At 44.6% G+C, this 23,256-nt stretch overlaps 2 protein-coding genes across 2 annotated transcripts in view; one reads left to right on the top strand and one right to left on the bottom strand.

Moving 5' to 3' along the window:
- Window positions 1-1,309: 1,309 nt before the first annotated feature.
- Window positions 1,310-7,250, bottom strand: smcr8a (Smith-Magenis syndrome chromosome region, candidate 8a). The gene is made up of 3 exons (XM_083779451.1): window positions 6,326-7,250; window positions 3,650-5,530; window positions 1,310-1,904 (listed from the first exon to the last, which is right to left on the bottom strand). Exons 1-3 carry the CDS (start codon window positions 6,925-6,927, stop codon window positions 1,400-1,402), a joined length of 2,988 nt encoding a protein of 995 aa, XP_083635577.1. The 5' UTR covers window positions 6,928-7,250; the 3' UTR covers window positions 1,310-1,399.
- Window positions 7,251-8,274: 1,024 nt separating this feature from the next.
- The window catches only part of top3a (DNA topoisomerase III alpha), a gene marked incomplete at its 5' end in the record, with an annotated part of 29,994 nt that continues 15,012 nt past the window's right edge, over window positions 8,275-23,256 (top strand). The window contains 13 exons of the mRNA XM_083780820.1: window positions 8,275-8,376; window positions 9,462-9,521; window positions 9,622-9,695; window positions 11,263-11,338; window positions 12,669-12,777; window positions 12,963-13,106; window positions 15,181-15,351; window positions 15,894-15,994; window positions 16,886-16,960; window positions 17,833-17,915; window positions 18,319-18,529; window positions 20,247-20,432; window positions 22,929-23,058. Coding sequence (XP_083636946.1) covers window positions 8,275-8,376; window positions 9,462-9,521; window positions 9,622-9,695; window positions 11,263-11,338; window positions 12,669-12,777; window positions 12,963-13,106; window positions 15,181-15,351; window positions 15,894-15,994; window positions 16,886-16,960; window positions 17,833-17,915; window positions 18,319-18,529; window positions 20,247-20,432; window positions 22,929-23,058 — 1,522 coding nt within the window. The remainder of the gene's footprint in view (window positions 8,377-9,461; window positions 9,522-9,621; window positions 9,696-11,262; window positions 11,339-12,668; window positions 12,778-12,962; window positions 13,107-15,180; window positions 15,352-15,893; window positions 15,995-16,885; window positions 16,961-17,832; window positions 17,916-18,318; window positions 18,530-20,246; window positions 20,433-22,928; window positions 23,059-23,256) is intronic.

Here is a 23,256-nt window from a genome sequence, read left to right as displayed (position 1 = left end):
TGGCCGATGGGTTTTTCTGGACATGCAATAAAACAGGGAGTTGACTGGGACTAATCCACACAACAATACACACACACTTCATGCATCATCGTCATCATCACAACCCGAAGCAGCCTCTGAGAATGTATATAATCTATGCTCTCCTTAACGAAATCTATTGGATTGAAATGCACGACCAAGTCTCTTCTTAAAACAAAATTGACGCTTTGGGAACTGTGACAATCTAGGGTTTCATTCACAATGGCAATGTACTGTGTGGAAAGAAAGAAGGAAAGAAAGAAAACTTTTAAAAAGGCAAAGTCAAAAGACTCTTTTAAGAACAGCTTTGACCTAATATAATGGAGCCTTAGACAGCCCTCTACACACTCAAACCTGTTTGTAGCAGCCAGATTATGTTTAGCATGGAGGAGCCAAGTACAGCAAACCTGAAAAACATTGAGATGATATCACAGTTGATAAATTAGATAATGATTGGTGGACATTTAATTAAGGCTATGTTATGATTTGACCAATCCACAAGCTAGTTACTGTCAGGTCACCCTTTAAATACAATGGCAGCTATGTTGGCTTGAGTTCAGATGGATGGAAATGCCGGGCACAGAGAAAAGAAAATACTAAAAAGGAAGGATGAGTCAGCAATATCAGGAACATTAGCGGTATTTCCACAGAGGTGAAATGAATGTAACACTACAGTAAGGGCACCAGACCAGATTAGCCCAAGGCCCTCTGTGTCCGAGCATGCTTTGAACTAAATAAACAGAAGTAAACAGAGTACTCTGACCCAATACATTCACTTCTCCTACTCTGTCGACTTGACCTGTTTCCCTATTGACCAATGACCATATTCCCACAGCTGTTTAAAGTAAAACGCTAAATGGACACTTGTGTGAATATGGTCCAAGTAGAGAAGAGCAGGAAAGGAGACTAAGCAATGTAAAAACAGAGAAAGGCAGAATGAGTCTCCACGGCTAAAATATAAACCAGTGCTGAAACTCAGCAGTATAAGATCACCTTGTGTGAGCCCGCTTACAAGTCAGCGGATAAAAGGTTGATCATTGCACCAAAACACCTCAGGGAGTTCTGGTCACCCACACACTACAACAACGCAATCCACCCAAAGTCCATCTGTCGGGGGGCAGAATTAACCCATTCTGAACGGGAACCCATTTTGGTGTTAGCGTCAAGTCGTGCTTTAGCTATTGAAAAATTGGCAGATCTACAAGCTCATAGCGCGCCACCGAGTGGCGCGCTACGAGCTTGTAGGTCTGCTGTTTTTGAAAAATCGAAGAACGACTATGACATTTTTAGAATCTGATCTCAGGTCAGAATGGGTTAATCAGACCAGTGTGTGTCCAGTGGAAACCTCGTATGAATCTGATCTCAGGTCAGAATGGGTTCATCAGATCTTGTATAAAACGCTGGTGGTGTATTTAAAACTAAAACAAGGCGCCGCCGCCGCCGCCGCTGCCACTGCCGAGGCGGCGACCGACCCAGGAGGGGCAGCCGGGGCGGGCCGCTCCAGGTAGTGCCGCGCGATGAGCTGGCCGAGGTAGAGGAGTATCTGACTGTCCTCTTCCCCCAGGCCCAGCTGCTCCTGCAGGAAGCTGCGGCGCCGGGCCTCCACGCCCTCCGGCCCTTCCTCGTGGCAGCTGACGGGCAGGTGGAGGTGGTGGGTGAAGGTGAACAGGAAGGCCCGGGCCGCCAGGCTGCTGAGCGTGCTCTGGACGTGCAGGAAGTAGGTGGAGCCGCGGCGCACGTAGGTGCGGTGGTCGGCGATGTTGGCGAGCAGCGTGCCGCGGTACGGCGGGCAGCGCAGGGTCTTCTGGTCGGCGTCCAGGATGGAGATGTAGCGGCTGTAGCGCGAGAGGGAGAAGAGCATGCTGGAACCCACCGGAGACGCCACTCTGCGGGGGGGAGAGAGAGAGGAGAAAGAGAGGTCGGGGATGATGGGAGAGATTCGTCATATTGCTTTTACATACCTGTTATGACAGAATTGTTATGGGAACATACATAGGGATGTTTAACCCATTTTGACCTGGGAACGATTCAGCAAATGTCTTCTAATTCCTGACTGTTTTCTTGAAAAAGCTACGTTTCTATGTCAGTCGTTCTTCGATTTTTCAAAAATAGCAGACCTACAAGCTCGCTAAAGCTAAAGCATAACATAATGCTAACACCAAAAGGGGTTCCCGCCCCAAAATGGGTTAACAAGAGTCTGAGAGCTGCGGTCCGCCTTGCTGATGTAGTACACATTTAAGATTATCCACTGTTGCACTAGATATGTATATATCTGTATACACCTCTGTATTAAGAGATGTACAGTGTAATTTAACTGTCTGACTACAAATATACATTTAGAGTACAGTATTCATTATACAAAGATCGTATATCTGCAGGGTCAAGAAGCTGTTTTATCTAAAGATGCCATTATTATTTTATTAAACGGAGAGAATCAGCTTTTAGCACTGTTAGCAGTGTTGAATTAATTATTTTATAATAAGAAAAATAGAGAAACAGGTGGTTAAAGGACAATTATAAAAGGTGGGGGCTGAATAGAAGTCTGACATTATGGCTGAGTCACCCTCAGGTAACTAACTATATTCAGGACTGAGTCAGTTAACAAGAAGACAGCTGTTCACCACCAGGCAGAAAACAGGATATGGTTCCGGTTAGCTATACTGCCAGTACTTCCTAGCCTGGTTTCCAGCCCATAGACCCCGCCTAAGGACTTCCACTATAGGATGTCCTCCTTGCAATGTCATGTTCAACAAACCAAACCATGTGGTTGAAGAAAAGATCATTTCTGCCTTCTCCCGACATTCAAATTGTGGGGTGTACGCCACCCCCCCCTTGTGGGGTATGAACGAATGGTAGGAGGATGGAAAACGACCAAAATCTTACAAATATTTCTGATAATAAACATAGTAATCTTTTTTTTTTGGCCGTTTGCAATACTGAAAGAAAAATGCAATTTGTATTAATCTTTGGAGGGATTAGGGGGATTTGTTTGTATAGCTCTCTGCTCTTGCTCTACAGCACCTGTAACTGCTATTATACAGAATGTCAGGGAGGAAACCACCTAACTCCATTTCTGAGGTTTTTATTTATTTATTTTGCATAAATCAGTGCTATTGAACACCCTTTACTTCTGTGTGTTGCTTCGAAAATATCCAACCGATGAAAACAAGTAGTAAAAAGCGTGTGGGTCTGCTAAAAACAGCTAACCACCACCACCTCTCCCTCCCCCTGTCATGGAATTCATTGACAATATAGAAAGTCACAACACACAGGCCGAGCGGTCCAGGCACCTAGGCCGGTAATCCAGCCTGACAGCGTGTCGTGGGTTCGAGTCCCGATCCCGACGACCGTTGCTGCGTATCCCCTCCATCTCTCTCCCCCTTTCCTGTCAAACTACTGTTAATCAATTTAAAAAAAGGCAAAAATAAATTCTTTCAACTAAAAAAGTCACACCACCAACTTTGATGAGGCAGTATTGCTTTGTTTTCAAAATAAGGTTTCTTCATTTCCTGAAAAATTTATATATTTTATAATTTCCTGAAACTGGTTTCTTCCCAACAGCAGAGATGTATTATAATTATAGGAAAACGATGTGAATAAATGCAGTGAAGAATGAATAGGTTAATACTACCTTTGCAGCCCTATGAGTTTCCATCTCTGCAGATCCGTGAGGGTGAAAGGACAGGACAGCCAGGGTTGGACCCTCTCTCCACACCTGCCGGGCGCCGGCACAAAGAGGGCCAGGGCGGCGACCAGCCTGCGGACCCTCCCCTCGTCCGCCCCGAGCACCACCAGGGTCCTGCCGCTCAGCAGACACCACAGAGCCTGCAAGGCGAACGGATATTGCCGCACGAACCTCAGCGCGCCCTGGCCCGCCTTCTTCCTCTGGCGCAGGGTCAGTATCTCTCCGTAGCCCAGGGGCGAGGCGGCCCGATCGGAGCCGGTGGAGGCGCTCATGGCACCGTCCGAGCCGTCCTCCACCGCCGAGCACCGGGACCCCACGGGCAACTCCAGCCCGATCATAGGGCTCCCCGAGCGGGGAGAGCCGAAAGCGTAGTCCCCCTGGAGCGGCAGGAGGGCTTGGGGCTCCTGGTTGACAACCACCGGCAGGGAGCGAGGGGGCGGTGGGTTTGAAGTGTGCCCCAGAGCAGGCGCTGCGTCTTGGCCCGGGGCCTCAAACAGGAAGCCCTCCTGAGACATACAGCATGCTGTGTCCATCTGCACCAACGCTTCAGGCTCCATCTGACAGACATCCTCGGTCACACCCTCACAGCCACTCTCCATCTGTCCATCCTCGGTCACATCCTCACAGCCACTCTCCATCTGCCCATCACACATCGCCTCCGACTCTGATGCACCCTCCTCCCGCAGAGAGACGGGAGTCTGGTCGCCCCCGTTTTCCACATCGTCTTCGCACGCGGTTATGTCCAGTTCTTCGCTGGTGCTCTCCCTCTCCGGGTCACTGTAGTGTTCACAGTCAGAGGAGGTGGGATGGTTAGGCTCAGGTGTCGTCAGGTCAGCATCCGGGTCGGGTGGATTCATACTGGCTAGACTCGGCTCCCCGTCTCCCAGCCCCTCCCCGCTCCTGTCACTGCTGAAGCTGCCTTTGGTCTCCTCCGAGCTCTCCTGGGTTTCCAGCGTCTGATCGGAGGGAGAGGACTCCAGGCGGCTCTCCCCGCCGGGGCATAGCTCACCATCTCGGGTGCGACCGGTCTCCGAGACCAGGTCCAACAAGTGATCGAGCGGTTCAAGGGGGGAATCCAGTTCTCGAGGCTCAGGACACAGCACTATGGGAGGCGGGTGTTGTGTGAGTTTAGTCACATTGTCTACGGCGTGGTTCACGGCACAGAACGGTCTCAACGTCCCCCCGTCTTCCTCGTCGTCGTCGTCTTCGCCGAGGTCTTCCTCGAAGAGGAAGTTGGTGACCCGCAGCTTCCTGCAGAGCCTGCGGTCCAGGCGCCGCGTGTGCAAATAGCACAGGTCGCCGCGGAAGCTCCGCTCCGTTTCCTTCAGCAGCTCAACGGTGGCCTCCTGGAACGTCTTGTCACACAGCTCCGTCAGCGTCTTCAGGCGCTTGTCAAAACACTTGGCCGACTTGGCTTTGATCAGCTGGGGGGTGTAGGACGGCCTGCGTTTAACGACACCCTCCTCCTCCTCTTCCTCCTTGGTCCCATTCTGGGGTGTCTGGCCCTCTCCCTTCTCCCCGGCCTCTTCCGCTCCGGTGCAATTAGGCTTCGAGGGGTTGGCATTAAGTGGGGCGTACTTGTCCGGCAGCTCTTGGCACTCGCTCAGACACTCGGTCAAGCATTTCTGGCAGGTCACGGCGCTGGGATCCCGCCGTGGGCGTTGCGGGTAGGAGCTGATCTGTCGCAGCAGGTCCCGGTGTTCATAGATGCTTTTTTCCACGTTGGCGATCTCGTTGGCCTTCTCCACAGCGTGGGCAGAGTAGATGCTCTGTGGCCTTGCCTCTCTGTGACGTCCCTCCTCCTTCTGAAGCACAGAGCGCGTATACCTGACGGGACAAGAGAAACAAAACAAAACACAAATGAAACAGGCCACGCGACCATTATTCATAAAGCTTGGCAACTGCATGTCATTTGTCCTTCCCCTACTCTCTCTCACTCTCTTTGTTTCCTGTCCCTCTCCATTATTGAACCCCAATCAAGTTTGAAGTTAGTTAACAAACTTTCTTATTGTCAATAACGTATGTAAGAACCTACTTGTGCTGCGCATTAGGGCAACAGTTTGAAGATACTGTGTCATTATTAAGAGATGTGTCTCGTCCATATGTGCCCCTTCACATTTTGTATTGCCATCTCATCTGTGCACCCTGTGATGTCTACCTGCTTTCTATTAAACAGAGAAAATATCATATACTACTGTGGGGACAGAAATACGCAGAAATACGCATTAGTTACACACAGAAAGTAGTTAGTAAACTTGACCCCTATCGGTTACCAAATACAGAAAAGGTAACGAGGGTCCCAAAAGGGGCTATTAGTAAACTGTGTTAGGGTTTCAGTAGCCTCGATACCCAGGCTTTCATTTCGTCTGCGCGAAAGATGAAAGCCTGGAAAAAGCCGTGGGCTGAACCAGTCTAAAAGTGGGAGTCAACCCTTCCGGGTGGGCGTCGCTCTAAATGATGTGACGTAGCGCTGCACTAGGGGGGAGAGGAGGGGCCGGGGGTGACGGACAGATCGATGAGATCCAATCAGGGTGCGCGCATTTCTGAGGCGCGACCCGCCCCTCTAGACCAGAAATGTCTCTGCTTAGGTCAGGCTAGGGTTTCAGTAGATATCGTCCTTACTCGAGGTCCCGAAGCTTCCTCTGCAACTCCTTGGCGAACGCTCGCCTGTTGCCAGTCTTCAGGCACTCCGACGCCTGGGAGAAGCGGAAGGAAAGCTCCTGGAATTGGAGCATGATTTTCCGCTCGTCCGCCGAAACGTACGCCATGCAAAACGGACGCACAAATCCTCTCGCCTCCAGGTCGTAGAGCGTCAGGTGATGGACATAGGCAAAGGCCCCTTCCTTGGAGTCTCCCAGCACCACTCGGGAATCTTCCACGAAACTGAGGCGCGGATAACCGCTCCCCGGTGGGTGGCCCACGAACGAGGCCTGGTAGTCCACGGACATGATGCGCAGGGAGAAGTAGTTGAGGTCGAAGGTGCCGCAGACCTTGGGGTCGTCCGGGATGGTGAGCAGAGGCTGGGGTCCCACCTGCTCCGAGAACTCCGAGATGAGAATGAAGTCTTTGGTGAACTTGGCATAGGAGGTTTTGGCCCACGGGTTGGAGTTGGCCAGAGGGTGGAGAGGGACGGAGAACTCCTCGGGGAGAGCCCAGGGGTCAGGATGCGTCTCCCCGAACTCATCCTCTTTGGTGAACGCCACCACGTCCGGTGAGCCTATCATAGTGCTGCTGTTTTACAAGGCATTAGAACACAAACAGGCTAGCGACCCCATCAGAAAGAGCAGTCAAACCCCAGTGGTCAAAATCAAGGAGGCAGTGGAGGCTAGAAGCATCCACCGGATTGTCACTCAAAGTGACCATACCACTACTCACATCACAGAGATCAGCAGCAGGTTAATTAAACAATGATAACGTGTTGCAGGCAGCATAGTACCAAATGACACTGAACCAGAGGCATGATCTGTCGGCGGCTCTCTCTCTCTACCGACACACAAAAGCAAATCAGCTTGCGACAAAATCGGCCAAATCGCTTCCAGGTATAATAATAGCGGGGGTCGTGCAGGCTAATGAAGCGAGACGAAATGAAGCGACCATATCTTGCAGTGGAAGGTCTAAGATGTCCATGCACCACTCCCGTCTCCCGTGGCTGTGTTCCTGGAGGAAATGCAGCGGCACGACCGCGGCGCAGGAACCCAACGGACACGTAGAAAAGAAAACACTACATGTATTTTACATCCTTGCCCTGAGACAGGTCAGACGCCATGTTTACCCAGCTGCTGCTCGGATCCTGCTGGAGAATGTCTTGTCACGTGATCACGCTACTACCGCATTATGTATTCAGTTGTCTATTTAAATATTATTTACAAAATACATCATTATAGTTGTTTCATTTATTTTATTATTTTATTATACAAGTTGCAATTCAATGCAATGCGTCGTTGTCTCGTGTTAATATAGTCTCACATTTATTTTATTCTTTATTTTTTTATTTTCTTTGCACGCTTTACGTTTACGACAGTTTTACGACAGCACCACCGGCAGCAGTGAAGTGGTCAGGCGCGGAATTCGTAAACAAAGTCATGCTCGCTACATCAGTCTCTGAAAAACTTTTTTTTTGCATGTTTGCGTTCGTGAAATTCACAATGGACACCAGATGCTAATCGAGAAGATGGACCTCGATGTTTATATTGTTTTTACACATTTCACATTGTCGTTCTTCTATCGTTACGGGGGCTAATGTGCTAGCCATAGTAGCATAACAACTTAGCTGTAGCTTTCCCAGTGAAAGTGACCTGGAAGTGACAGACAGTCAGTGTCTGACACTGTGTTGTGTTGTTGTTGTTGACACCGGGGCTGGCTGTCTGTCTGTCTGTCTGTCTGTCTGTCTGTCTGTCTGTCTGCCGGGGACTAGAGCCGCATGTGAGAGACAGGCGGACCGAGGCATGCTGGTACAGCACCTCGGGAGGGCTCTGTTCAGATCGGGACTACTCCAGAGGACCAGCAGCAGGTGTTGTTGTTACTCTGTCTCTGCTGGGACAGTCCCACTAGTAGAGACAGCTTCTGACGACATGATCCGCAGCACGCAGATAAAGAGGGTGCTGTGTGTGGCCGAGAAGAACGATGCTGCCAAGGGGATCGCTGAGATCATGTCCGGCGGGACGGCGAGGCGGGTAAGAGGAGTGATTAAATAAAGGACTGGTCTGGAATGAGCTGTTGAACTCACATGGGCACGATTTAGGTCATAGGGTTGGATAATTACTACGCTATTAATTAACACACCGAGGCGTGATGATCATATATAGATTCGTACTCGTGACAATTCTGTTTTGCCATTCACTCTCATATTATAGTGTCATAAGTTAGTTACTACTAACAGTGTCTGGTGTTTAGTGTCAGAGTCACATAACATTAGAATTATAGCTTTTTTTGTTCTTGTTTGTACTGTTAACTTTTAATGTGGTGTATTTAACTATTGTTTCATCTGTATTGACTCAAACTAAAGTATTTCCCCTTGTGCCAGAGTCGCATAACATTAGAATAATATATATTTTTTAAAGTTATTGTTTTTACTGTTTTAATGTGGTGTATTTACCTATATGGTCTTGTCTGTATTGACCCAAACAAAATGATTTCCCCTTGGAAAAGGTGGTTAAGGTGTGTAATCTAATACTAGCCCCTCTCACTGACGCCCTGCCGGACTCCCATCCGAAGGTTCCCAGCTTCTCTCTAAAATGCACTTTGTGCCATTTTAATACAGCAATGTACCAGACAGAGTCATTTCTTCTACTACGGCATTTCCAGGATTTGCATGTGCCGATCTGGTTGGATTCATTTTATTTAATGACTAAAATAGTGCATTTTAGAGAGAAGCTGGGGAGCTGAGACGCTTCCCAGCTTCGAGAATAGACTTTTACCAAGGTCTAGCAGGCTTTGTTTCTGTGAGTAGTTATGTCGTTTTGTTTATTTTTGAGGAATTGTAAACCCTCGCACGCAGTTGAAAAAGCTGCTAGTGAGCAGTGGATGGGAGTCCAGCAGGGCGTCAGTGAGAGAGACTCGCTGTAAGCACTGGACCAGGGCTAATCTAATACCAGCACTTTGACTTGCTGGGTGGAAGCTTTGGCCTTTATTATGTTGGTTGTAATTTGTTTGTGACAGCTTATCTCCCTAACAGTGTAATAATTACCCAAATAGACTTTGGTAATATAATCATACCCTAGGATTTGCCACAGTATTGACTGATGTTTTCCATTCCCAGAGAGAAGGATTGTCAGTGTATAATAAGATCTACGAATATGAATACAACCTGTTTGGTCAGGTAAGTTAAGATTATAATGGATGTTTTTACATACAAGTAGTAAATTATAGCTATTCCTTGTGTAAACAAGTTATTCTTTTAATTATTCTTTCCCTTACAGAATGTGACGGTGACAATGACGTCAGTGTCTGGACATCTGCTGGGCTTGGAATTCAAATCACAGTTCCAGAAATGGTAACTAAGCCGCAATAGACAGTGTACAGCAGAGGTTCCCAAAGTGGGGTCCGGGGACCCCCAGGTGTCCTTGAGAGAGTTTCAGGGGGTCCCCAGCTAAATGATAATTAGGAACCTTATTGGTCTGTAACTCAGAGAATGTACAAACGGCCCGAGTCCATTTTGTTCCATTTGTACACTCTCAGAGTTACATCAACATAAATTTTTACAATAATGTATTGGGGGTCCCAGAGATAGAAATGCCATTAAATTGAGGGCCGTAGCCTATTTCAGGTCAAACCGAGGGCCCTATAGCCCTAAAAACTTCTCTTATTGGGGTCCTTATGTGTGAAAACAACGTATCTCAGCCAATACCAGGTGTAAAGTTTATGTGCTGTGCATTTGTATATCTAAACCAATTAAGTGGAAAAAGATTCTTCAGAGCAAAAAATCTGCTGTGAAGAAGGCTGGTTGCCAAAACGCTCAGCTTTATATTTAAAGCTGAGCACCCACTGCCTTAAAGGACAACTTTTCAACCTATCTTCATATAATAGGTCAGAGCCGAAGAGTTTGATCAATCCTCAAGGGCCCCCCCCGCAGCCCCCGCGAGGCCGCCGCCGCAGATTTATTTATTTATTTCCCAAATGGTCTAAAAATGAGTTATTTAGCATACTTTTACCAATGAATTAGCCTATACACAGACAGTGACTGATCAGCCTATTTTGGACGATGTGGGTCTTTTCTCGAGTCAGTGTGTAGTCTCACTAGTCTGTGTAGGGTTAGGTCTCTTTGGTGAATTCTTGATCAGTGTTATTATGTCACGCCTCAAGAACAACTACAAAAGAAACCCGATTAGCACTTTTTAACACCTCTTGGACGGCCGGTGTCTCTCAAGACAGACTGTTGCCTGAGGAACAACAGGGGAGGCGCTGTTTTCCCGAATATTTGACGATGGGATTCTCAGATTGCCGGCGGAGAGGTCCAAAATGTTCGGAATTCCCAGAAAATATGTAATGTAAATGTAAAATGTCCACGAAAATCTTCATGGGGGCCTAAAGGGGCCCTGGGAATCTTCATGGGGGCTGTGGCCCCGTGGCCCCCACAGACTCTACGTCGCTGTAATAGGTCCTCACTAATAATAATGAAAAAAATTGCGCAATTCTTTTCTACTCGGTCTGTGTCTCATAGGAGAGCTGTGGGCAGTTCAGAAACCGTCTTCCAGTGACATCATCATTGGGGAATCCAAGCTAATAGAGAAACTGCAGGCTTTCTAGTCCTGAAAAGTTGCGAGGCGAAAACGGAAGCCATCGTTCTCACGATAATGAAAATCTAAACATTTTTGTAAAAAAAAGTCTGCCTAATGATGATGTCACTAGAAGACGGTTTCTAAACTGCCCACAGCCCTCCTATGAGACACAGACTGAGTAGAAAAACTGCCATTTTATCATGATTATTAGTGAGGAGCTATTATATGAACATAGGTTGAAAAGTGGTGAAGTGGTCCTTTAAACAAAGGGCAGTTTCCAGAGGAAGCGCACCTGCTTTTCTTTCTTCATTTGTGTATCTACTTTGCAATATGTCTCCTCAGGTACAGTTGCAATCCCGTGGTGTTGTTTGATGCTGAGGTGGAAAAATATTGTCCTGAGAACGGTGTAAAAATCAAGGTATGTTTATAAGTGCTATCCTTTCAGCAATCCTATAGAACATCATTTTAGTAAGCGTTTACTTTTTCCAACTTTGGCATTGACTTTCCATTTGCTAATTATTAGTTTCATGAGATTTCTAGTACCCTTTAAAAAAATGTCCAAGGTTTAGTGTTAAAATGGGGTGCATTTTGCATCCGAAAATGCAGTTTATAGTTAACCCATTCTGACCGGGCACCCATTTTGGTGTCAGCATCACGTTATGCTTTAGCTATTTAAAAATAGCAGATCTACAAGCTCATATCGCGCCACCGAGTGGCGCGATACGAGCTTGTAGGTCTGCTATTTTTGAAAAATCGAAGAGCGACTGACATTTCTAGAATCCGATCTCAGGTCAGAATGGGTTAATCAGACCAGTGGGTGTCCAGTGGAAAACCTCGTATGAATCTGATCTCAGGTCAGAATGGGTTAAGGGACTAATAAAACAACGACCTCTGCATCCACGGGATGCACTACTGTACTACTGTACTGTTTTTTATTCTAGATTATTTTCTGCTAGCTTTAGTTATAATAATCATTTCTTCTTCTGTTTTCTACATGAATATAACCACATTATAACCATATAAAAATTAAATAGGAGTTAAATGCTGCAATTTGTAAAAATGGCAAAATAGGAGACCATCCCTGCATCCCGGGACTACCGGTACATTACATTGAAAACATATTTACATCACACTAAGTGTAGTGGCTTAAAATGACTGTGTGGTTATTACTTCTCATAATCGTCAACTGTAATTGCTTATTGATTAATAGATGTTTCCTTTGAACAACAAGACCATAACAGTGATGTTCTTGTTAATACTATTCATTGCCTTTACATGCTGCAAGCAGCAGGGGGCCATATCTGCCAAATCAAGACAACCAACATGAAATATGGATGGATATATTATTTAAATTTGGACAGATGTCGAGCTCTTTTCATATGTGTCTTTAACTTCCTTTTTTCCAAACGTGACCTATTTTCCTTGCACCCTTCTACCCTTCTACTGCTCTTGAGTGCGTAAAATGAAACCAAACGGGTTTCATTTTGCGCTCTCAAGACCCATTTTGGTGTCAGCATCATGTCGTGCTTTAGCTATTGAAAAATAGCAGATCTACAAGCTCATATCGCGCCACCGAGTGGCGCGATACGAGCTTGTAGGTCTGCTATTTTTGAAAAATCGAAGAGCGACTGACATTTTTAGAATCTGATCTCAGGTCAGAATGGGTTCATCAGACCAGTGTGTGTGTCCTGGCGGAAACCTCATATGAATCTGATCTCAGGTCAGAATGGGCTATTCTCCCTCTGCAGCGTACACTGGAGAAGGAGGTGAGGCAGTGCCAGGCTTTAGTCATTTGGACTGATTGTGACAGAGAGGGAGAGAACATTGGCTTTGAGATCATAGACGTCTGCAAAGCAGGTATGATATTACTGTGTGTTGGCAGAGGTTACTGACATCAATTATTCAAAGAAGCACTGTCCGCGTCTGTGCCTTGAACTTGTACAGTACAATCAAGGCAACTGCATTTTTCAACAATACAATTTTGACTCATGATAATGAGTAATGACTTTGTGTGTGTGTGTGTGTGTGTGTGTGTGTTTCAGTAAAGGCCAATATACAAGTGTTCCGGGCGAAATTCTCTGAGATTACTCCAAACTCCATCCGACGAGCCTGTGAGACGCTAATAGCGCCAGACGTTAACGTTAACGACGCTGTTGATGTTCGACAGGAGCTGGATCTCAGGATAGGTAATGTGATTACTAGTGATTCACCCAATATTCGGCCGCAGAAGATATTCGGCAGAAAATGGCAAAAAAATGCATTTTCTGCCTATATTCGGTATCGGCTCGAATAGGCAGAAAATATATCACCGAATAGTGTATGCAATTGATGCATTCAAAAGAGCTGAATAGATGTTTTATGGACCCATAATAGTGATTATTATTTAAGTTAAGATTTGCCATAACCATTTATTTTTGCCATAAATCAGGTGGCTTTAATGTACGGCCATGACAGCAATGGTAGGAAAAAAAGATATATAATATTAATCATATTCGGTTCGATATAACTGTTTCCTATATTCGGTATTGTCAGGCCAACAGTGGTAGAAATGTACCCCGACAGTTGGTTCTTAAAGGGACACTTCACCCTTTTTGCCAAAAAATATATGTTAATGACGTTTAGAAGCTTTAGAACACTTTCATGGGGGTCTTTATGTGTGTGTAATATGTGTGCATTAACCACACATTACACACATAAAGACCCCCAGGAAAGTGTTCCAAAGCTTCTAAACGTCATTAACATATATTTTTTTGCAAAAAGGGTGAAGTGTCCCTTTAACGAACGCCTGTTAGTGTTGCTGTTCCATGAATTCCCGGATGTGACGTTTCTTTCCCATGTTTTTCTTGTTACTCCCCACTGAGTTCAAATCTGTTGGAATCTTTTGCGTGGATTTGTTGATATGATGATAAATGGAAAAAGAAAACCACGCTTCTCAATTTCTTTTGATTAAAGTAAATAATTATAGATATATAATAATCACTCAATTATTGATAGACTGCAGCCTCTAAAGCACAATGTCGCACGGTGAATTGTGTCCAGCACATGACAGACTAAAAGCTAGCTGATGTAATCTGAAGCTGGTTGCTTTAGATTACGTCAGCGAAGCCCACTGACCTACATTGGATGTAGGCCTAGGCCTGGAAATTACAGTACACACCTTTTGGCAAGTTTTGGTACAACTCCAGACAGTGCCAATAATAGTGCGATCGATGAAAACGCTCATGCCCTACTTAATATGATTTTAATTGACCCATTGAAACTGGGAAAGCATCCGTGTCATTTTAGATATTTTTGCATTGGCTATTAAATTAAAGTGGTCAACACTCAGCCATCATTTTAGTGGTCATTAAGCTCACTGAGGTAAATAAAACTATGTGAAAAGGACATTTATTGTGTGCTGGCTGTTTTCTCAGTTTTGTGGGTCATTAATTAATCCAGTAGAAACAGTAGAACAGTAGTAAACAGTAGAAGAAAACTGTGCAGTAAAGCTATGAGTATACGCTATATAAATGCACCATTTATTTACCATCTCATATTTGTAAGAGCATCACTTGAGCTTGTACATCTGCTATTTTTGTGAGAACTACTGAATTAGAAGGCATTTGCAGAATCGGCCTCGGGTCTAGAAAGCCAACTGTATCTTAAAATTGCACATGGCACTAAGGTCACATTCACACCAGAGAGCTTTGCTGCGATTCAAACGAATCCTGCTGCGCATTTTCAGAAAGTGCACTTCGTTTGGCAGGTGTGAAGGCTCATTCGAATCCTAATGCGTATCAAAGAACCGCATTCTACTCCAAGCAAAAACGGGGGTTTCGCTTCGCTTCCAATCGCACTTGATTACGATTCGGTGCAGGTGTGAATGCAATCCGCAGTAAATAGAGGAAATGAAGCAAACAATGTGGCGGGTGAGGAGCTGAACACAGTTGGAGACGGAGAAGGCATATTTTACGCAGCGCAAAGATGTCCCGTTACCGTGGATAGACGTGGTCGAATGAGGAGACTGAAGCCCTGATCGAAATGAGGACGAGTACATTAATCAATTGCTTAAGAAAACACATAAAAACACTGCAGTGTATTATAACCTACGGAATATTCTGTCCGTCTGTCTGTGCGTGCCGTAAACATGGAGTGCTGTCACTGTGTGGGGACTGGGGAGTAGGGACTTTCATCTCGATAAACTTGTAAACATACGCGAGTCTACCGAAGTATTAGGTGGGAATGTGACCTAACTCTCTGTCCTCTGTCGTCTGTCTCCAGGTGCGTCCTTCACTCGCTTCCTGACGATGCGGCTCCAGAAGATCTTTCCTGAGTCTCTGGCCAATCAGCTGATCTCGTATGGCAGCTGTCAGTTCCCCACTCTGGGCTTTGTCGTAGAACGGTTCAAAGCCATCCAGGCCTTCATACCTGAGACCTTCTACAAGATCAAAGGTAAAAAAAAAAAAAAACACATCCATATTATACAGTACACACACACCTGCATAGTGCATAGTTACCCATACACAAAAATATGAATTCTGGCTGTAGACAATCAATTCAATTCAATTCAAAGGGCTTTATTGGCATGAGAAAACAGACATACATTGCCAAAGCAGAAAGAACAATACAACAATACAGCAATACAATCAAAACAAAAATGATGTACATTTGAAGGTCAGAATCTTCAATAGATCAATTTCTATGTACCAAGGTCACTCGATGCAGGTATAGTGCAGGAATATACACAATGATGAGTCTTTAGGGTGGTTGTGTTCCATTTGATATCCTTCTCCTATTACAGCAGCTCACAAATCTTGCTGCTGTGTTTGCACATTGTTGTACTTCGCCCAGCAGATGTTGGAGTTCTTTGTCATTGGTCATGTTTTTTGTCATGCGGCGCATGTCTTTTCGCTCCCAAAATATGACTTATTACTTTGATATTCAGTTTTCTCTCTCTCTCTCTCTCTCTCTCTCTATCTCTCTCTCCCCATCAGTTATCCATACAATGGAGGAGGATACTGTCGATTTCAGCTGGAAAAGAAACCGTCTTTTCCACCACACAGCATGCCTGGTTCTCTACCAGATATGCATGGAGGTGCGTGTAGTTGTGTATGTACTATATATTTTTGTTTGCACATCTGTGTGTCTACACCAGTATTGTTTTCGTCGACCAAAACTAAGACGAAAAATTTTCGTCGACTACCTCTTTTCACTGACAAAAACAAATGGAAACTAAATGAAAACTACGCTACGATGACTAAAACTAAGACTAAATATACTGACAATTTCGTCGACAAATAAAAACTAGACTAAAATGTTAGGAAGAGACTAGTGGACAAGAGATCCAGTATAAGTCATTTTACACTTGGTTGCATGCTGAAAATAGCAACCAGCAAGTGTAAAAACACTCGTTACGACGGCATCAAGACCCGCCAAAATACAGTCGACTAAATCAACTAGTTTTAGTCGACTAAAGTCTTATGACATGTAGTCGACTAAAACTAGACTAACACTAAGACATTCCAGGTGACTAAAATGTGACTAAAACTAAATGAAGTTTCAGTCCAAAGACTATGACTAAACTAAAATAGAAATGTGCTGCCAAAAACAACACTGATTCTAACAAATGTAAAAAAAAAACAACAACACCACGTTGTGCACTTAGATAGTAGATTAGCTATTTTCACTAGTTTGGGTCTTGGTGGGGGTGATATTCAATTTCTCTTTTGGTTCTCGAGCTAAAAAGGTTTAGAAACTACTGCTGTATACCATATAAGATACGTTGTTTTTAAAATGATATTCTGTCGAGCTCTCAGGTATATAACTGTGTCTTGTGTCTTATCCCTTCCTACCTATGTAATTAAGCCTCCCCCACCGCCCCTGTCATTATTCTGAGTGTGGGAAGAAGCGTTGTTTGTCTAAAAATGGCTAAAAAATTATTGTATATACAGTAGATAAACGATTTACAGAAGAGTCTTCTTCTCAGAATCCCATAGCAACGGTCACCTCAGTAACCAGTAAACCCAAGAGCAAGTGGAGGCCGGTTCCGTTGGACACTGTGGTGAGGATATTATGGACACACGCATAATGATGAGAACAAATGTGACAAAATTTGACTGAGGGACTGCCATTGGATTTCTTTTTTTTATTTTCCCTTTTCCCGTTTGAAAGCAGCTTCAAATTGACATATTGGTTGTTCAGTTTGGCCCACCAGTTTTGGAGATATGGCTTATAGAGTAATGTCTTGCAGAAAACAGCGAATTGAGAAAACAGGCTTGAAAGGTTCACTTCTGTGGTCTCTAACATTACACCTAGCTACATGTTTGGGCATTTATTTCATATTTACATTTCAGCTCTGACACGTATTTCAGACATGCTCTAGTATGTAACGAGTCTGCCTGTGCTATAAACTCATTTTGAAAAAATAAATAAAATTAAAACGTTTTTCTCCTCTGGTGAAAAGCTGTAATTTGCGCGATGGCAGTCTCTCTCAGTCAAATCTGGTCACAAATATACACTCTTCACATCTAATTCTGTTTGAGCTAATGATACGCTTTATTTATATAGCACTTTTAATACATAGAATACCAGTACACACAGTCACGCACACACACACACACACACACACACACACACACACACACACACACACACACACACACACACACACACACACACACACACACACACTGATTGATTGAAAAAGACTTAACATGGACAAATAAGTAGTGGAGGTACTTCTATAGCCCACTGGCATCGTGGATACAACATTTGGTGCTGATCTGTCCAGTAGTTTGCGAGATTAGCCCGCAGACACACACGCACACGCACACGCACACACACACACACACACACACAGACAGACTCGAACCTTGGTTTGTGGTGATCCTGCTGCCCTGAACACAGTCCTTTCGCCCCTCCCCTCTCGGACAGGAATTGGAGAAACTGGCGTCACGGAAGCTAAGGATGACTGCCAAAGAGACCATGAAGATAGCCGAAAAGCTGTACACACAAGGGTAAGTGATAGTGATTTGTATTACAGTATGTCATTTAAAAGTAGTTAAAACATGCATTCTACTGTCACTGTGAAATCTGGCCTTTAGCATTATGTTATGCTTTAGCTATTGAAAAATAGCAGATCTACAAGCTCATAGCGCGCCACCGAGTGGCGCGCTATGAGCTTGTAGGTCTGCTATTTTTGAAAAATCAAAGAACGACTGACATAGAAACATAGCTTTTTCAGAAAACTCTCAGGATGTAGAAGACATTTTTTAGAATCTGATCTCAGGTCAGAATACAGGTGTAAAAAAAAACCCAAAACAACTTACAACTTGCAACTTTTAACAGTCCATTGTCAAAGATACTTCTTCAAAAAAAGACCTAGTATGTATTGTATATCCACCCCCCACCCCCCCTCAGGTTCATCAGCTACCCCCGCACAGAGACCAACATGTTCCCCAAAGACCTGGCGTTGGCTCCCTTGGTGGAGCAGCAGACCCAGAGCCAGGCCTGGGGAACGTTTGCCCAGCGGGTCCTGGACCAGCCCGGGGGGCCCAACCCGCGGCAGGGCAACAAGACGGACCAGGCCCATCCCCCCATACACCCGACCAAATATGCCAACGCTCTGCAGGTACATACTGACCAGGCCCATTCCACCCATACACCCTACCAAATACGCCAACGCTCTGCAGGTACCTACATACGGCTAGAGACGGAATGTGGAAAGTAACTTAAAGGACAACTTTAGTTTTTTTTTTCAACCAAGGTTCATGTTTTAGGATGTTATTAGAGAAAGTAAAAGATGAGTGTTGTTGTTTTTTTTTCATTTGCTGCTTTCTTTCGTTTTAGGGATTTTAGCTGTTTTGTTACTATAGTCCTAATAAACCCCAGGAAATTACATCTGGCCACAAATAAATCACAGGATCTACTGAATGTGAAGGTAGCCTACACCACACCGTGTGTCGTAGGCTCAATATGTCAGTTTGACACATTCAGTAGTTTTGTGGCCAGATGTAATTTCCTGGGGTTTATTAGGACTACAAAATAAATCGCTATAAAATGTTGTAAAAAAAATACATATTTAGCCCCATGCTCGAATGCCCCCCCGCCCCCTGTCAAAAACAGCTAAAATCCCTAAAACGAAAGAAAGCAACAAATGAAAAAGAAAAGAACACTCATCTTTTAGTTTCTCTAATGACAACCTAAAACATGAACCTTGGTTTAAAAAAACGAAAGTTGTCCTTTAACCCATTTAGACCTAAGGCCGATTTGAAAAGAAGAAACTGTTTTCTGTTTCTATGTCAGTGGTGCTCAACCTTTTTCATGTCAAGGACCCTCTAGCCCATTCTGACCTGAGATCAGATTCATACGAGGTTTCCGCCGGACACACACTGGTCTGATGAACCCATTCTGACCTGAGATCAGATTCTAAAAATGTCTTCTACATCCTGACAGTTTTCTGGAAAAGCTATGTTTCTATGTCAGTCGTTCTTCGATTTTTCCAAAAATAGCAGACCTACAAGCTCGTAGCGCGCCACTCGGTGGCGCGCTATGAGCTTGTAGATCTGCTATTTTTCAATAGCTAAAGCATAACATGATGCCAACACCAAAATGGGTGCCCGGTCAGAATGGGCTAGATTAGAATGATCTGTATTTGACCACCATCTGGAAATATGTAGTTTCCAGGGACCTCCCCGGAAGAAAAGACTTGAGTTGAAAACGTTCTGAAAGAATATATATTCAAAGATTTGTGCTCCATTTTCACGATTTTTCAAAAAAATACCAGATCTACAAGCTCATATCGTGGCACCGAGTGTCGCGCTATGAGCTTGTACATCTGCTATTTTTCAATATCTAAAGTACAACATAATCCTTAAAACACCAAAAGGGGTTTCCCGCCCTGAATCGGTACAAATTTGAGTTATTTGTACTTTACTTGAGTATTTCCAATTTCCAGTACTTTTACTCCACTAGATCTCAGAGGCAAATATTGCAATTTTACTCCACTACATATATTCGAAAAGTTACTAGTTTCCGCTTCAGCACTATACAAATTTCGGCCATTTGAAAATAGCCGATCTACACGCTTTGTACTTTATGTACATTTTGATGTCAATACTTTTGCACTTTTACTCAAGTGCCTTTTTAATTTCTGACTTTTACTTGTAACGGAGTATTTCTGCAATGCTGTAATTGATACTTTTACTTAAAACAATTGAGTACTTTAGTTTTTTCCCCACCACTGGTCATTATAACCGTTTCTAACCCTACGTGTGTGTGTGTGTGTGTGTGTGTGTGTGTGTGTGTGTGTGTGTGTGTGTGTGTGTGTGTGTGTGTGTGTGTGTCAGGGCAACGAGGGCCGCGTGTACGAGTTTATCGTCCGTCACTTCCTGGCCTGCGTCTCCCAGGATGCCGTGGGGCAGGAGACCGTGGTGGAGATCGACATCGCCCAGGAGAGGTTCTCCGCCTCTGGACTCATGATCATCGCCAGGAACTACCTGGACGTCTATCCCTACGACAAGTGGAGCTCCAAGGTGTGTGTGCCTGTGATGAATGAATGAATAAGCCATTCTGACCTGAGATCAGATTATAAAAATGTCTTGTATATCCCGACAGTTTTCTGAAAAAGCTATGTTTCTATGTCAGTCGTTCTTCGATTTTTCGAAAATAGCAGATCTACAAGCTCATAGCGCGCCACTCGGTGGCGCGCTATGAGCTTGTAGATCTGCTATTTTTCAATAGCTAAAGCACAACATAATGCTAACACCAAAAGGGGTTCCCTCCCAAAATGGGTTAAGTTGTATGAAATAGTTGCCATTAACCCATTTTGACCTGGGAACGATTCTACAAATGTCTTAGTTCTAAATCCTGACAGTTTTCTGAAAAACCCTATGTTTCTATTTTCATGTCAAGGACCCCCAAGATTATATGTAATTGCCCGCCGACAATATGTTGTTCCAGGGACCCCAGAAGCAAAGATTTGAGTTAAAAACTTTGGCTCTGAAAGAATATATATTCAAAGATTTGTTTTAAATAGCAGACCTACAAGCTCGTAGCGCGGCACTCACAGTAATCCTTAATCACATTCCATCATATTCAAGGGCTTTTGGAGAGAACTGACACTCCAGTCACTTTACTGCAGAGGAGAGGTGTGTGTGTGTGTGTGTGTGTGTGTGTGTGTGTGTGTGTGTGTGTGTCTGTGTCCAGCTGTTGCTTGTTGACGTTCGTTAATGCATATTAAAAAGGGAAGGCAATTATGTTTCTGCAACTGTCAAATTGGTCTTCTACATGTATTCTAACATTAATTAATATATATATATATATATATATATATATATTTTTTTTTTTTTCTTTTTATGTGGCCCTCAACCTAGACATAATTTGTCCCTTGGGGAAAACTAATCGGGGAACCCTGCAATGGAGAATCATTCCATTTGGGCTGTGGTGGTGGGGGGGTGCTTAATTTTAAAATTAATTTGAAATATACTTGCTTTGTATTTCCCAATGAATCATGATATATAACCACATTTTTTCTCCAAACTATTTGTAAATTAATATAACAAATTAGGCCAATCTCTAAATCGAATCATGCCAAAAAAATCTATAAATCGACTAAGAGATTGGTAGTCGACTAAGACTCATTTGATCGATTAGCCGACTAATGGAGGTCAGGCCTAATAATGCGTGTGTGTGTGTGTGTGTATGTGTTACTTAGAGTATATATGAATAGAGACGGAACCCGGAGGAAACCCTGAGGCGAAATGGACATAGTGGCCCAATTTGGTATTGCAGCGCTGGTCCGTTGACTATCATTGCGCACGTTCATGATGACACCTGAATGCTGTTTCATACGTGAACGCGTGCAATGATAGTCAACGGCAGCGCATTCATGTGTTTGGGCCCAATCCATCCCAGAATGCACTCTGTTCCTACCCGGAAGGAGGAGTGAAATCGCCTCATGCGCTTTTGAGCAACTTAATGCAAGTGGATGGGAGGAGAAATCCGGTAGCCGTCTCTATACAGCGTCGCAGTCCCTCCCCCTTTCAGAACGACGAGTGGCCCAGGAAATTATTCTCCATTCATTTTCTCAATAGGCTTTTCAAAAAGTATTTATTTAAAGACGGTTACGCCGCGTACTAGGATCGTGACAAATCATGACAATAATTACAATGTTTTGGGCCGATCAAATAATTAGTAAGAAGAAAAACAAAACAAATAGTGTTGTATCCTGCCTTTATTTTCTTCTTTCTTTTTTTTTTTTCTTTTTTTTTCTTTATATTTTTTGTCCCACAATTTTGTAACCCATTTTTCACCCCTGTGTCAATCATCCTGTGATGTGATCCTGGGCTCTACACACCCTCCGCCAACCTAGGGAGAGCAACGGACTTAACTCATGCTTCCTTCATGCTTGAGTGTCCAAGTTGCTCCTTTACACCTGACAGGGGGGAGTTTTCCTGGTTGGACGTAGCGCGTGGAAGGAGCACGTTATTCCAACCAGTTCCTTTCCCCTCCATCAGGCGTCCCGGCTGGCCAGGGGGAGGCAGTTTAGAGACCAGGATTACTGCATGTTTTTGTGAGGGTACCTACCCTAGGGGACACGGGGAGAACATGCAAACTCCACACAGAGAGGCCCTTTCGCCAACCCCGCGTTCGGGTATGGGCACTGATGACGCGGAGGAGGAAACACGCCGCCAGCACCCACAGTGCCCCGAGCAGGAATCGAACCCAGGACCTTCTAGCTGTGAGGCGACAGCACTACCAACTGTGCCACCGTGCCCCCTTATTTTCTTCTTTCAAAGTATTTGATCGACACAAAATATTGTGTTTGTTGTCATGATTTGTCACGATCCGAGTTGGCTTTGTCCGCGGCGTAACCGTCTTTATATAAATACTTTTTGAAAAGCCTATGGAGAAAATGAATGGAGAATCATTTCCTGGGCCACTCGTCGTTCTGAAAGGGGGCGGGACTGCGACACTCTATTAATATATACTCTAAGGTGTGTTAAAATGCTACATGCTGCTCCCACCAGGTGATCCCAGTGTATCAACAAGGGTCCCAGTTCCAGCCCTCGGCCATAGAGATGGTGGACGGACAGACCAGCCCTCCTCAGCTGCTGACCGAGGCTGACCTCATATCACTGATGGAGAAACACGGCATAGGTACAGTACAGTACAGTACAGTACAGTACAGTACAGTACGCACACACACACACTCCTCTCTCTCTCTCTGTCGCTCTAATTAATTAGTCTCATGTGGCGCAGCTGCGTCTAGAACCACTTTAAAACCGAACCACCCCATACTTTTTGATATAATCCAAAATAAAATCTCTCTCTCTTTCTCACACACGCACACACACA

This window comes from Protomyctophum parallelum, assembly GCF_964188405.1.
Source record: "Protomyctophum parallelum genome assembly, chromosome: 13".
NCBI classification, from domain to species: Eukaryota; Metazoa; Chordata; class Actinopteri; order Myctophiformes; family Myctophidae; genus Protomyctophum; species Protomyctophum parallelum.
This window is presented reverse-complemented; position numbering and strand designations above follow the sequence as displayed.